General features: G+C 54.0%; 1 protein-coding gene across 1 annotated transcript; it reads right to left on the bottom strand.

Moving 5' to 3' along the window:
• Window positions 1-2,199: 2,199 nt before the first annotated feature.
• LRFN3 (leucine rich repeat and fibronectin type III domain containing 3) lies at window positions 2,200-9,285 on the bottom strand. The gene is made up of 3 exons (XM_031456854.2): window positions 8,165-9,285; window positions 5,201-6,643; window positions 2,200-2,827 (listed from the first exon to the last, which is right to left on the bottom strand). The coding sequence occupies exons 2-3, from the start codon at window positions 6,625-6,627 to the stop codon at window positions 2,362-2,364; spliced, it is 1,893 nt and encodes a 630-aa protein (XP_031312714.2). The 5' UTR covers window positions 6,628-6,643; window positions 8,165-9,285; the 3' UTR covers window positions 2,200-2,361.
• Window positions 9,286-15,766: the final 6,481 nt, after the last annotated feature.

Genomic DNA, 15,766 nt, shown 5'->3' with positions numbered 1-15,766 from the left:
TGGTGATAGGGTCTCACAGTTCCAAGGCGCTCTCCCCCATGGCCCATCTTGTCACCACAGATGCTTTACACTTGCTTCATTATTTAACGCTGTTTCCCCCACCAAATGGTGAGATATGTGAGGGCAGGACAGGCCTGTATTTGTTCAGTATTGAATCCCCGGCACATCGCACACAGTGGGCACGCAACAAATTGTTCCAATTGAAAAAGGAGGGTTGAGGAATGGCGCCCTCTAGCTCCCCCTCATGGCAGCAACTGGTATTTTGTACCTGGCATTAGGTAGCCATCCAATCCTCCCACTCCCTAGGCACCTCACACTCCCTGGTGGCTTCACCTGACCTCAGCCACAGAGGGTGACAAACAAGAAGAACCTCAGGATGCTGCTGGAGTACTCGGGGGTCAGACCAGGTCCCTGGGACTCAGATGGTTCCCTTGTCCAATGGGGGATCATTTGTAACCCTATATCCAACAAAAAAGTGTGGCAGAATCTAGGATGTTATCTCACAGGGACAAGTCATGTGTGCACCGAAAATGATCACGCAAATGGTCAGTCCAATCTTGGGCCCTCTTCCCCATGCCCCTCACACAGCACTACATAGAAGAATGACAGGACACGTGTTCCCTCTGCATCTCTGCCTCTGGATCATCAGAGGTGGCCTGAGGTCAAGGAGCGCTATTCCTCTGACTGCCGATCCCATTCCTGGATCTCCACTGAGGCTCGACATTCCCAAGGCCCAGGGTTTGGTTCCCCAAACCTCTGAGCCTGGTGTTGTGAGGGCAGCCTAGGGCAGTCCTAGGCAGAGTGAGGACCAGTCCTGGAGAGACAGCATGCGGAAAGGCCCGGATCCACCTGAACTAGGCTCTAGGCCCCCAGAATTGCAGGGTCTACATGCCCTGTCTACACTTTCTCACCTCCTACTCTCAAATCTGCTGAATCTGGCACCTGCCCACCTGATCCCCTAGCACTGCTCTCACGGAGGTCACCACAGCCTTGATGTCATTAAACACAGAAGTCACTTGGGTCTGACTTGCCTGGTTTGCTTTACTCTGTCCCTCCACTTAATGCCCCTGTTTAGTCTGTCTTTTTTAGTTTAGGCTTTTCTTTGCCTGTCCTTTACATATGAGAAGTCTGGTGGCCTCAGTTCCCCATCACAGCTGACAGAGCCCTCATTTCTGTTCCCAAGCTCCTGTCTTAGAACATGGGTCCTGAGGCCTCCTGGCTGCCACCTCTTGGAGGTATCCTTGGTGACATGCCCATTCTCTGGGCTCCCCATATCCACCAAGTCCCACACTGGTCTCAGTATCTTCCCCAACCCCCCCACCCCCATCCTGCATCAGGGCAGCTCTACTGTCCCCTCCCCTGGCCAGAGCCCTGGGCCTTACCCTGGACACTTCCCTCCCCCCCAAGGCCCTTCAGCTCCATAACCCACCCACTCAGCTTCTTGACTCTCTTACCCACCCCTTGCTGCTTTCGCCCAGCCCTGCCCTGGTCCAGCCTTGTCCTCACCCACCCAGCTCCCTGCCCTGGTTTTCCCCCAGGCTCCCAGCTTCAGTCTTCTCCTGTGGTCTTCCCTCTTCCTAACAGCTAGAAGGATCTTAAAGCCCAAACCTGACCCTGTCCCTCCCTTGCATAGACCCCTCTGTGGCTCCCCAGTACTATCAGGCTGGAGTCTGAACGGGAGTTCTGACCCCTCTCACCCCTCCTGCCTCACTTCTACCACCCCCAGGGCCTGGTACTTCCTAAGCCCTTGCTTGTGGTGTCCCTCTGCCTGGCACATCTTTCCCTCTGCTCTTTGCCCAATTGTCTCCTTCAGATGTCACTCTCAGATCACATGTCTCCTTCATGAAGCCCTCCCCGACCACACCTGTGCTGAGTCAGGCCCCTTTTCTGGGCTCCTGGAATCTCCTAGGTTTCTCTCATCCCCAGGTCTCTGATCACTCTGAGCTATCACTGTCGAAGGGGCAGGGCTTGGGGCTGCCTGGGTCACTGTAGCATCACCCAGCACAGGACAGGCCCAGAGAGGATACTCAAGGAATGTCTGCCGACTGAGGCATAACCATCATCAGCCCCATCCAGGGACCTCAGATGGAACTGGGATGGGGAGGTTCTCTCACCAGAGGAGGCACCCCAGCTCCAGACCCCTGAACGATCCCCCAACCCCAACAGACAAGAGACAAGGGCAAGGGCCCAGGCCCAAGCTTAGAAAAATAGGACTTTCTTGTTGTGCCCCAGTGCCCCGACACCCTCCCCATCAGAGTTTTAAAAACCATGAGCAATTTGGTGAGTCTGAGGCCAGATCCCATGGGGTGTCTGGGTCCTGCCACCCCAGGGGCCAGAAGGGTCGTTGAGGTGGGCTCCAAGCTAGGGTCCCGTGGGTTCATGGCTGGGCCCCCAGGGCTCACAGTCCAGCTGGACCACTGTGTGGGCCCTGGGTGCAGCAGGCTCAGGGGCCGGTGGGGCCGGCACGGTGCCCAGAGCGCCATTGGTCTGGGAGCAAACGCTGCTGACAGGCGCTGATGCCTTGGCCTTGCCTGGGGGCTGGCCGCCGTGCACCTTGTAGCGCATAAGCAGCACGAAGATGAAGACCAGTACCGAGGCCACGATGACCCCACCCAGCGCGATGATCATAGTGCCGCCCAGGAACGGTGCGTGTGGGGCCCCGCAGGGCTGCAGCGCCGGCTCAGTGGAGAAGTGGTTGCAGCCTACGGGCCGCGTGGCCGTCAGCCCTGTCGCGCTGTCCTCGTACACAGCTAGCACACACAGATCGTAGGTGCGGCCTGATGCCAGGTCTGTCAACAGGAAGGAGCTGCTGTCGGCCGGGATCATCCTGGAGGGACAGGCAGCTGGGGGTCAGCACTCACCCTACACTCTGCCCCAACCCTCCAGTCTGGAAGATTTCTCCCCTGTCAGCTGCCTCATTTCACCCTAGACCCTGAGTTCCCTCTAACCACTACTTGAATTCCTTTAGGTCTGATAGTCATCAGCTGCCCGGTGTCCCTCCATTCTGTTAGCCAGTTCTACCCAAGCCCACTCTCTCGCTTCCCTGTTGCCTGCTGCTGAAATGCCCGTTTGATCTCCCTCTGGCTGCAATGCACAAATTCCCTCCAGTGCTGCTGTCCACCTTCCCTCTGCTCTGCTGCCCAGTTTCATGCCAGCCCCACTGCCCCCCAACCCCCACACCGAGTCCGTCTTCATTTTATACCCAGCTGCCAAGTTCCTATCCTGCACTGCCACCTGATTTCCCTGCAGCCCAAGTTCTCTAGCTTTGCTGCCCAATTTTGCTCCGTTCCCCTGCCCTATTTCACTCTGTTCCACTGCCTGATTTCACTTTGGTTCCCCCACCCTATTCTCCCCTAGCTCACTGCCTGAGTCCCTCCAGCCTACCTCCCAATTTCCCACCAGCCCACTGCCCAAGCTCCCTCTAGCCTGACAACTCTCATTGCCCCGTTTTGCTCTAACTCTGATATTCCTCTAACTCAATGACCTTTTCCTTCTCGCCACCCCCATTCACTTTCCTTCTAATCCCACCTCCAAGTCTCCCTCCAGATGCTCATCCGATTTTCCTCTTTTCTCCTGTCTGACTTTCCTCCAGCCAGTGCCTTATTTCCCTTTTCCAGCTGCCTGACTTTCCTCTAGTGCAAAGCTAGAATTCACTCTAATCTAACCGCCTGACTCCCCCATCAGGCTGCTGCCTGATGTCCTCCTAACCTGCCAATGAATGTTCTCCAACCCTGCTGCCGTATTATTATTACTCTAGCTATAGACGGCTTTCCAGTGAGCCCTGTCATCTGATTCCGTTTTCATTAAACTGATGCGCCTCAGTCACCACTGCTGATTTCTTTTTCTCCCTGTTGCCTTATTTCTTTCCAGCTCTGTCTCCCAATTCCCTTTCATCTCTGTGGCCTGGTTTCGATATATCCTTATCTTTCCCATTTCCTTTTATCCTTAGTACCCAATTCCACTCTATTTCCTTTTATAGCAGAACACCCTGTTGGAGATTTAACTTGTTTTATAATCTCTGTTTTATTCCTAAACTGCTTTAATGAGGGAACTCTGTGATTGTCTGTAGGAGAGCATTGTGCCATCCCCTGCCAGGCAAGGTGGACAGGACTTGTGTGATTTTCGGGTGTGGGCCCTCAGTGGAATGTACTGAGTACTGCTGTCTTAGAAAGAGAGTGGAAAAAGCTCACTGGATTTCCAGGACTGAAAAGGAAATCAAGCGACGATCTCTTGAGGTTTGGGCCTCTGAGGGGGGAAAGGGAACTCAGGTCCTGGGTTTACAAGGTGCAGACCCTACGCCTTGAGAGGCCTGGTCCTTTGCAGCCAGGCCTCAGGGCCTGAACCCTTGACCCAGCCTGGCAGTGAGAACAGGGAGCCGTGCATGCAAGGTTGGACTTAGGTCAGAGGTGTCAGCAGCCCCTGGGTCAGAGAGCCACCATGAGTGACCACATGTGGCCACAGCAGATGTTCCAAGTGCTCTCCAGCTAGGGGGCAGAAATTATGCTAATCCACCTCTTGGAGTGTGTAAGCCCCAAGTTCTGTGTTTGCAACCAGAGAATAGAGAAGGGAGTCCCCAACAGTGGCAAACTGAACATTCCTGTTCACCCAGCGGTGGAGCTTGAACTAGGGTTAATTTGATTTAGAGAACCAAACGTTGAGATATCACCATGTTAGACCTCCAGACACGTGGAGCAGGTCACACCACAGAGACCTAAATCATAATCGCTATGTAACTTTCTCCCCCATTTTCCTTTTAACCTCTGGTCTGAGTTCCTTGGCAGCAGGGCTGGCTCACTTCATTTCCCCATGATCCCTGTACCTTCCTGCTTGATCTCTTTTTCTTCCTGCAGCCTGGCTTGAATCTAGCCCTGTTACCTGGAAACACCTGGTTTCCTTTTCTACTTAAATTTGTTTGTATCCCCTCAACCTTGCCCCTCACCCTCCAATTAACTTTTTACTCTCTGGCTTGATTTCTTTTACTCCTGCTGCCTGATTTCCTCTTTTCTGTTACTATTTACTTCTGCTGCCTTCTTTCTTTTTACCACTGCTGCCTGATTTCTTTTACCTTTGCCATCTGATTTCCTTTGTAACCTTGCAGCCTCATTTCCTGTGCTGCAGCCTAGGGTATCAGTAGGTGTACCTCCAACCCTCCCTCCACCTCACTCCCCCTCCCAAATTGCCCACCACGTGGACCCTGCACCTGTAGACGAGGATGTCGTCGGCTGAGCTGTTGTACTGGATCTGGTACATGCGGATGCCAGGGATAGGCCGCTGATCTGGCCACTGGACAAGAGCAGCTGTGGCCCCATGCTCAGTCACCTGGACGCCACGATCAGTAGGGGGCCCAGTGTCAGCTGCCTTGGCAGACGCAGAGGCAGAGGCAGCGGCAGCAGAGGGCGGGGTGAGGGTATCAGGATCCCCGTCCCGCGGGGGGTCACAGCTGGTGCTGTTGGCTAGCTGGGGGGGCGGCGGGGGACCCACGGTCAGCTCAACTGCAGCTGTGGCCTCGCCAGCTGCATTGGCCGCAATGCAGGTGAAGATGCCGCCATCGCCCTGCTCGGTGACCAGCAGCTCCAGCGTCCCATTAGGGAAGGCGCGAGCCCGGCTCGAGTTGCCCAGCAGCCGGCCCTGGGGTGACACCCAGCGCACACGGGGCTCGGGGTCCCCCACTGCCCGGCAACGCAGGGCGGCTGGCCGACCGGCAGGCACCGCCAGGGGCGGCGAGCGGTGAGTCACCACGGGCGGCTCGCACACGAACTCCTCCTCACCCACCGCCCAGAAGTAGCGGCCGCCCAGAGCCGGCGGGGAGGCGCAGGCCTCGAGGTCGTCCTCCCGCGCCAGCCGCCGCAGCCACACCAGCTCGCAGTTGCAGTGCAGGGGGTTCCCGCCGAAGGCCAGCACCAGGGCGGATGCGGGGGAGCCGCGGGGCCGGGCTAGCAGCGGCAGGCGGGAGAAGAGTGGGTCGGGCGGGATGGTGGTCAGGCGGTTGGAGGTCATGTCCAGCCGCGCCAACTTGTGTAAGCGGGAGAAGGCGCCGGCGGGCACGGAAGCCAGCAGGTTGTGGTCCAGGCCCAACGTATTGACGTTGCCCAGGCGGCCCAAAGCCTCCCAGGGCAGCTGTTCCAGGTTGTTGTAGGAGAGGTCGAGGTCCTCGAGGGTCTCGGCGCAGTCGTCCAGGGCGCCGGCCGCCAGGGCTGCCAGCTGGTTGTTGCTCAGGATGAGGTGGCGCAAGTTGACCAGGCCGCGCAGCTGTCCCTCGCCCAGCGAGGTCAGCCGGTTGCCATCCAGGTGCAGAGCGCGCAGGGCCCGAAGGTCAGCGAAGGCGCCGGCTGCCACGTGGCGGATGGTGTTGCGTGACAAGCTCAGGTGCAGCAGGCCCGTCATGTTGGCCAGGTCGCGGCGCCGCACAGCCGCAATGAAGTTGTCAGCCAGGCGCAGCTCGGCCGCCCGGCGGTCCAGCGAGGGTGGCACAAACAGAAGGCCTGCCCCTGGGCACAGCACGCTTAGGGGCAGGGATTGTGTCTGGCAGCGGCAGCGGCGGGGACACGGGCTGGCTGTGGCTGGCTGTGGTGGAGACGAGGCAGGGGCCAGCGGCAGCAGGCAGAGGAGCAGCGGGAGGATGGCCATCGCGGGCAGGGGTGGCCTGCGGGGAAGAAGGGGGATGTTAGGGCAGGCGGAGGTCAGAAGAGGGGTTTCAGAGGGGGTGAGGTGGTCCAAGACCAGAAGAGAAAGTCACAGAGGGCTGAAGCATAAGAGTTGGTCAAAGATGGTCAGAGAGAGGCGTGGTCAGACAGATCAAAAGCCAGAGGAGATGGTCACAGACTCAAAGAGATGTGTCACGGGGGAATAGAGTTAAACAGAAATGAAGAAAGATGGTTAGAGGGAAGGAGGTGATTAGAAATGATCAGAGGCAGTCAGAGAACAGGAGCAGGGGTCAGGGTTGGTGGAAGGTAAGCCAGAGAGCTTTAGACGTGGTCAAAGAGGGATGCTCCAAGATGGCCCAAGAGAGAAGAGGTAGTTAGGGCGGTGGGAATGATTAGAAGTAGCCAGACATGACCAGACAAGAGAGGTAGTTAGAGATGATCAAGAAGATGAGAAGTCAACAGAGAGAGAGGAAGTGGCCAGGGGCGGTCAGGTCCAGGAGAGAGGGTCTGAAATGGTCAAAAGGCAGAGAGGCAGTTAGAGAGAGGAGAGAACAGACATGGCAGAGACAGTTGGAGATGGGACAGATGGGTGTGGGGAGAGAGGAAAGGCAGCCAGAGATGTTAAAAATGGTCAGAGAACACCAATGAGCAAGAAAGACAGAGAGAACAGAGGTGGTCAGTAAAGGCGAGAGGTGGTCAGATGGTCATAGACTGGCAGTTTAGGGTCAGGAGTGGGTGGAGGGCAAAAGAGGTGGTGAAAGATGGTCAGAGAGATAAAAGGCCGACAGAAGAAGCCAGGAGGAGAGACAGACAGAAGCAGCTGGAAAGAAGATTTAGAGAGAAAGATGTCAAAGATGGTCAGAGACAGTCATACATCAAAGCTTAAAGTCAGGGGTAGACACTGGCAAGAGAGCCGGTAAAAGATGATTAGAGAGAGGTACCGCGGACAGAGATGTCAAAGGTGGCCATTGAGTGAAACAGTAGACAGAGGTGGCCAGAGAGAGGAGCTATGGACAGGGGTGTTTAAGATGACGATCAAAGACAGAAGAGGCAAACAGAGATGGTCACTGAGAGGAGTGGTAGCCAGAGGGGCCAGAGATAAGAGCAGTGGACAAAAGTGTCAAAGATGATTAGAGAGAGGAGAGGTGAATAGAGATGGTCAGTGAGGAGAGGTGGAGAAAGGAGACTGGAGAGAGGAGTGGTGGACAGGAGAGGCGGCTGGAGATGATCAAATAAGACAGATGGTCGGGAGAGGCTGGAGTGCCAGAGTGGAGGTGGTCATAGACCTGGAGATGCCATCACCTGGGGAAGAGGAGGTCAGAGAGGGGCAGGGCTGGCCAAGTGTCCATAGAGTGTTGGAGGCAGAGCAGGAGCTGGAGGCAGATACTTGACGGGGTATGGCTGTTATCTGGGGAAATTCTAAGGGTGTCTAGGGGGACCTGGTCCTCCTTACCTCCACCCTGAGCCACAAAGTTCCTCCCAAGTCCCTCCCCACCATGGGGGTCTCCCAGTAGCCTTACCTGAGCTGGAAGCTGCCCCAGGGAACAGAGTCCTCAAGCTCCAAGGGGGTCAGGGGTCAGGACTCTGGAGGGGGTGCCTGGTCATGCCTTCCCTGTCCCCAAGGTCTCTGCAGAGGGATTGTCTGTTGTATCTCAGTTCAGATTTGTGGCCACAGAGTCTCTCTATCTTGTCACTTTGGGTCCTAGATCTCCAAATATTGGGCCTCTAAGGGTCCAGTTTTAGAGACCCAGCCCCAGTGTGGGTTGCTCAGAGTCAGGGTCTCCCAGCTCCAGGCTTGGGATGCTAAACAGACAAAAGGAGAGTTTAACGTCTGAGTCCCAAGCCCAGTCTTGGGATCAGATATTGGGGTGCTAAATCAAGATTTGCCCCAAATTTCAGCATTCAGTTTTGCAGCAAGGACTTCAGGCCCAAACTCAAGTTTAGGCCCCTTTGAATGCCAGGGTTCAGATCTTGGAATCTGAGGCCTAAAACTCAGGGTTCAGGTCCCAAAAAGCAGGTTCCAGGGTACAGAAATGAGAATCCAGTCCCAGATTTCAAGGTCCCAGGCACACAACTCAGAGTTTAGCTCCAGATTTGGGGTTTCAGATGCCAAATCTTGAGGTTCAGGCTCCAAATCCTGGGGTCCATATTACAATTCTTGGGGTTCAGGCTCCAAATCTTGGGGTCCCAGGAACTGATGTTAAAATTTCAGCCCCAGATATGGATGTTCAGGCTCCAGGTCTTGGGGTCCCAGCCCCAGTTTAGGCTCTCAGGCTTGGGTGTCCAGTTATCTGGATCCAATCTCAGGGTGCAGGCCCCCGATTTCGGGGTGCAGGCCCTGGGTCTGGAAACGCGGCGTCCTGGCTTGCTTCCCCGGCTGAGGTGGGGGCTGGCCCAGAGGGAGGGGGCGGCTGCGGAGGGGGTGGGGGGGCGGCCAGGCAGCCCCGGGGGCCGGGGTGGGGCGAGGCCGAGAGGCGGACAGACGGACAGACAGGCACAGGCAGGGTACGGGTACCGCAGCACAGGCGGGGGCGCAGGGGGGAGGGGCCGCGCTCAGAGACCCCTCCCCCGCCGGGGCCGGGGCGTGGGCCTGGCGGGGGCCGGGCAGGCGGGCCGGGTCCTGGCGCTCCCGCGGCCTCCTCGCCGGGAACCCAGGGCCGTGCGCGCGCCCGCGCTTAAAGGCGCAGGCCCCGCGCGCGCCCGCGCTTAAAGGTGTAGGCAGGCCCCTCTCTCAAAGGCGAGTCCCTGGCCCCACCTCCCATGGAGTCATCCTGGTTTTGCCTGCGAGAGAGAATCCTTGGATACAGAGTCAAGAGAGACAGAGAGACACACAGAGGTAGAAAAAGACAGACAAAAAGATAGGCAGGCTTAGACTGAGCGACAGAGAAGAGCAGAATGAGAGGGGCAGATGGGTAGACAGAGAGATAGAAAGACACACATATTCAAGGAGAGATGGAAATACAGAGACAGTGAGAGACCCAGAAAGAAACAGACAAGAGACAGGACAAGTTAGAGATAGACAGAGAGACATAGAGAAAGTCAAAGAGACAGAGACACGAGGAGAGAGAGAGAGACAGGGACAGACTGAGCGACTCAGCTGTGAGGATGGGGATGTGTGTGTGGGTGTGTCCAGATCTCATTCACAGCTTTGAATCTGATTCTCCATCTCAGAGCCACCTGCCCCCCATGCCTGTCTCTTTCTGCCCCTCTGTCTCAGCACCACCGTTCTGGGATGTCCTTCCCACAGGTGGAGTCTCCTTACTTGGACTCTGCTCAGCAACAAGCTTGATCTTTCAGGCCAGAGGGTAGACTCTGCTCCTTCCCAAGTCTCCTTGGCCTGGATGCAAGGGGAAAGCTTGGCTCCAAGTCCCTGTGCCTCTGGAATTAGAGCTGGACCTCAAGACACACTGGCCAGATATCCCATGGAGGAAGGGGAAGATAGGAATTGGGACAGAGGCAGGGGGCTGGTCAGACTGACCCAGAAAAGTATGTCCACTGCCTTCCTCTCTCCCCAACTCAGGTCCACTGCTCTGCAGGGTACCCTACTAGAATTGTACTAACACATGACTCACCGGGAGTGGTGTCTGCCTGTACTGATGCTTGTGGAAGATAGTGGAGGGGAGCAGGGGGGAGAGGTCCCACATATTTCTTGACAGATGGTATTGCAGGAAGAGGGATGTGGGCCGTGGTCCACAAGCCTGGCTTGGGAACTTGGTTATAGCAACACGGGGACCTAATCTTGGGAGGTCTGGTCCAAAGGGGCCACCGCTTTTGTTTGTGGTCGCAGCCCTACCCTGGGGAAACCTGATCACGCCAACCCAGGGAACGCCCATCTGAGGGGAAGAGTAAAGCAAACTTGTTGGGGGCAGGGGCATGAATGCACATCCACCCTGGCATCCCTAGCTCTGCTGAAGGTTTCAGAGCAGACTTTTGGCTCCTTCCACTTCTGTGTATTGAAAAATTGCAGCTAAAATTAACTCAGCTCAGGGGCCCGCCTTTCCCGATCATTAGCAAAGTTCATCAGTGCTCCTGGCCCAGCATAGCAGATACTGGCTTCCCAGACATTCAGAAAAAGGATGAGACGTTTTGGAGACGCTACAGAAGTGGTGGAGGTGGGTGAGATAGAGGGAAATACCTGGAGACAATCCCGAAAAGACGGGGATTAGAATTCAGTGGAACTGGGCTGATTTGGGGCGTGGCCCCAGGAAATGGGCAAGGGACGTGGAAGAGCGAGGCAGAGGAGGAACAGTTAATAGGAGGTTCAGATGAGGAGCAGGTTATTCCTTTGGACAACTGGGGCTCAGTTCTGCTGGGGAACATTTAGGTAGAGAGGCTGGGGCATTTATCCACCGAATCTTGCCGCATTTGGTGATGGCTGTCCATTTGGTGAGAGGCGGTGGTGCTGAGAGCCATCTGAAATTTGAGGTGAAAAAGCAGAGAGGGATGCCTTGCGGGAGCTGGACCAGAGGTCCTCACACTGTAGCTGCATCAGGATCACCTGGAGGACTTGTTACTGTAGATCTCCAGGCCCTAGTCCCACAGTTTCTGATTTGCATTTCTAAATTCCCAGGCAATGGTAATGCTGTTAGCCTAGGGACCATATTTTGAGACCCACTGGGCTAAACCAGGAACATCAGCAGTGTGCATGGTTCTGTCCACCACAGCTATGCCAAAATGTGGTGCTCTGAGGGCATGTTACACCCTAAGTGTGTGCCAAAGAAACCAACATGTTTAGAGACATAAAATGGGATTTGGCATTAGAGAGAGGCAGAGGCAAAGATGCCAGTTCAACATTTACTTTGGATTTCTGGGCATGGTTGTGTACTAGATGACACTGCAGTAAAAGTGTGACCAAGACAGCATCAGGGCCGGCTTCATGGAACTCACATTCCAAAAGGGAGAAAGACACATCTCCAGACAGCCCAGAGTGGTCAGGGCCAGGATGGGAGAATCTTGGTGTAAAAAGATTGGGACTGTCATGACAGAGGCCTAGGCCACAGTGGTCAGGGTGTGATCAGGGAAGCAGAGGGCAAAATAATAAGGGCTTTGATAACAAAGCACAGGCCAGAGTGATCAGGGCTCTGTTGAGGGAAACAGAGTGTGTGGGGCCCCAAAAGCAGAGTCTAACCCTTCCACCCCCTCCCCCCAGAGTCAGGAGGGCTTCCTGGAGGAAGGGAACTTTATACTGAGACCTGAAGGATAAGTACGAATGAAGCCGGTGGCCAAAGGGAACCCCTATGCTGTTTGTGTGTCTTCATGCCATGGCATGTACAGTCTAGGGGTCCCTGTGGTGCCTGAATGGTACCACGAGTGTGTCTGCATGTGCTGTAATCCCTCATTAGCTCCCGGAAGGGGATCCTAGTGGGATGGTTGTTTCGGGGACTCCGCTTAATTGCTGCATTTACTTAATTGCAACATCTGGAGAAGGGGACAGAAGCAGCGGAAACAGCCACAGCAGGAAGAATGAGGTTAAACTGCCTGAGAGCTGAGGGAGCTGAGGGAGGAAGGGAACTGCTCATATCCACACACGGAATCTCCCTGAAAATATACATGCATACTCACACATGCACATCACATCCTCAGAGGCTCACCAGAATACACACGGACACAGCAGACACGTGGAACACACATCATCTGGTCTCCTGTTCAAATATAGGGGACATACACAAGTGCACACTTAGACACACACTTCCAAAACACACACAGACTCACACCCAGACACGTGAGAGGTCACACATGCCGAAACACACTGCACGCAGATTCTCTTGTACACATGCGTGAGACACATGCCCACACATATACACAAGGAACATATTCAGAGTCACATCAAACACTGTAAGGGTTGGGCTCAAACACTGTAAGGGTTGGGCACACACACCCACACACACACACATTTCCATGCATGTATACACTAAAATTAATGAAGTCGGTCTGTCTGCCAAAAAAGCGTCAAATAAACTCAGGCTGCTTCCAAGTCAGGGGGTTGTTAGACCAAGAAGGGTTGGGGGTAGCATCTCCTCATACTCAACTGGTTCCCACCAACTAGTACATCCTACGTCCAGCCGGTGGGGTTCACTGAAATTAGCTCAGCTTTGTAAACAGCACATGAACCAGAACTGAGGACTAGGAGTCACCTTAAAGATCATGTCTGAAGGTGCACCCCGATATGGAGGGGTCAGGGGGGCAGGAAGATGAGTAAGTTCTTCCCACCCCCACCCCCCATATACATACACTGATCAGACTCATGGGTCCCCAGCAAGCACAGACTTCTACACGGCAACCACAAGACCTGTGCAGGAGGTTCTGATTAACTATGGTAGAAGACGGAATGCAGCTTTCAGGGGCTGCTTTGATGACTTCCAGCTATCACCATGGACGAAGACTTCGGTAAGAACATGGGGAAAGTTTACATTAGTGCAAAGAATGGAGGAAAATATGCTGAAAACTTTTAACTAGCAAACGTAGAGACTTTGGGCCATTGTATAGATCTGCTCTGTGAAAGCCTGAACACCACAGTTGGGGATTAGAGGCTCATTTTACAGAACGACAGGGGGGCTCAAGCCTTACTCATATCTGGGGCCCAGAAAGGAAGGATCAGTGTATTAGTAATGCCAGCTGCTGTAACAAATAACCTTCTGAATTTCAGTGACTTCAATACAAACAGTTTATTTCTCCCCGCAGGCGTCCTGCTTGGTTGATAGCTATCTTCCATCTGTTGATTCACACACCAGACTTGTTAATCTTGTGCCTCCATTATTTCCTGGGGCTTAGAATTATCTGCTTCTACTTGGCAAATGGGAGGAGATAGGGTGGAGAAGGTTCACCAGCTTTTTAAAAAACTTGGCCCAGAAGTGACCTTCTACAAATTTCCCTTCTGCCCATATTTTACTGGAGAGATGCAAGGGGGGGGGGCTGAGAACATATTCCCAGGCTGGGTAACTCCCTTCCCGTCACAATTATGCAAAGAATGTGGATTATAATGGACCAAACATCAACCACCACCAGATCCACAACCTCAGGGGAGGCAGCAGGAAGAGGCTGTGGGATCTCCTTCCAGTCACTGCACCGAGTCCTGCTGCAGGGGGAAGTCCCCAGCCCCACTCTGACTACCCACTCACCTGCCCTGATCTCCTGCCTTTGGAGTGGGTGACCACAAATTTGACTCCTTTGAGGGCAAAGAGAATCTGGCTTGATCTGATCATCTTTAGGTTAGTGCTGAAGGATAATGGTGAGTTCAGTGTTCTTTTTCCAAGCACTTATTGAGCCCTTACTGTGTGCCAGGCCGGATGCTGGGAACGTGACCGTGAATCAGATACAGTCGAGCTTTGGAATTGTGTCTCCTCATAAAGCAGAAAGAGAACAGATAATTTCTGAACCTGTGGTTGTCGCTGTGATATTTCATTACGAACAAGATGAGGAAGAGAAAAGGGGCAAGGAAATCACCAAGTCTGCCTGCCTAGTTGGTGATGGTGGGGGTGGGGTTCAGGAAATGGATGGAAACATTTGAAGAGGAGGTCACCTGGACCAAAAGGGGGTAGGGTTTTCTAGGCAAGAGCATAACCCCTATGTGCAGATCCAAGTGCTAATCAGAAACCTAGTGATTCCAGCTCTTAACACAAACTACTGCTGATTCAAGTGCTAATCAGAAATCTGATACCTGTGAACACAAACCTGTCTGATTCATCTGCTAATTATAAATCTATGCTTGTAAACTCTGTCCTGGAGCAGGGCTAAATCACAGACTTGGGCAGGAATAGATACTGATAGTCATCAACCCAAAGATCCACGTTGCTAATGGCCATCTTGAATTGATTCATGTGCTAATTACAATCTTAGGATAATTTAACAGTGATCAGAGGGTGTCATATTCACAGTGGAAAAGGGCACAGACTCTGAAGCCTGACAGCCTGGGTTCAAATTCCATTCCTGTAAAGAGGGGGCTGATAGTACTTCAGATGTCTACTGGGAGGACTAAATGAGTCAGTACAAGTAAAGAGCTGGGAGCAGTGCATAGCACCTAAGTGCTGACTCCGTCCCTAAGTACTAGCTGTAATAAAAATGATAATATGCAGCCAACAGTTACTGTTCTGATTTCATTTAATTCCGATAGCGGGCCCTACGTACAGTTTTTCACCACCGTAATCCTTCCTTGGCCCAGGTCTGAGGGTCTCACTCTCTGCAAAGTCTTCCCAGAGTTTCCCAGAAGTCCCCAGTCCCGCCCCCGCCCACATCCCTTTCTGCACCTTTCCCGGGCCGGGGCGAAACCTCCCAATCGCCACGTGGGGGCAGCAACACACCTTTCAGCAACTGCGCGCGCGATGCATTGTAGGATACGTAGTCTTGCGGACAGGTTAAGCGGTAACTGCGGTTGGGCATGCGAACTGCATTTCCCAGAAGGCCACGCGACACCCTCTGCCTCACCTTCCTCAAATCTGGAGGCGGAGGCCTCGCCCCCTCAGAGAGCGCGCCTGCAGAGCGGCGCGGGGAGTTATGGGGTGTAGGGGCTGAGTCCGTTGCACCGAGGACGGGGTGCTGCGCAGGCATGGGTGGTCTGTCGCGCCCGGGGGACCTTAGCTGGCGGGTGGCCCAGGTGCCACAGACGCCACAACTACAAGTTGAGGCAGCGGTGGAGGCTCTGCCGTTCCTTACTCGAGGGAGAGCAAGACCCTCACACTGTGTTTTGCCCCAGAGCCAGCTCAGCCGCCTTCCGGCTCACCTGCATCTCCACCTCTGGAGTCTGTTCATGGCGCTCCGGTCTTAAGAGGAAAAAAAAAAATTCCTTTCCCCTATTTCTCTTCTGTCCTTCACAACCACCCCCTCCCCCCTTAAAAAAAGAAAACCTTATTATGCTAATGTTCAGCTGTGCACAAAAATAGAATAGTATGGTGATTCTCCAGGTACCCATCACTTTTCTTCAACAATTATTAACATATGGCCAATCTTACTTTATTTTTTCCGCTTCCCTCGGCGCCAAATTAGTTGAAAGCAAACCCCAGACAGCATATGATTTCATCCATAAAAACTTATGTATATATCTCTAAAATATGAGATTCTTAAAAAACATAACTATAACACCTAAAAATGAATAATTCCACAATATTATCTAATATCCAACCCATCTC

This window comes from Camelus dromedarius, chromosome 9, assembly GCF_036321535.1.
Source record: "Camelus dromedarius isolate mCamDro1 chromosome 9, mCamDro1.pat, whole genome shotgun sequence".
NCBI lineage: Eukaryota > Metazoa > Chordata > Mammalia > Artiodactyla > Camelidae > Camelus > Camelus dromedarius.
The sequence above is the reverse complement of the archived record's forward strand: the minus strand, read 5'-3'. Positions and strand labels throughout refer to the sequence as shown.

Bases quoted from the DNA above. Each gene is read 5' to 3' on its own strand.
- LRFN3 (XM_031456854.2), bottom strand. From the start codon at position 6,627: ATGGCCATCCTCCCGCTGCTCCTCTGCCTGCTGCCGCTGGCCCCTGCC. The intron at 2,828-5,200 runs GTGCAGGGTCCA...CTGTCCCTCCAG, and splicing joins GACGACATCCTCGTCTACAG to GATGATCCCGGCCGACAGCA.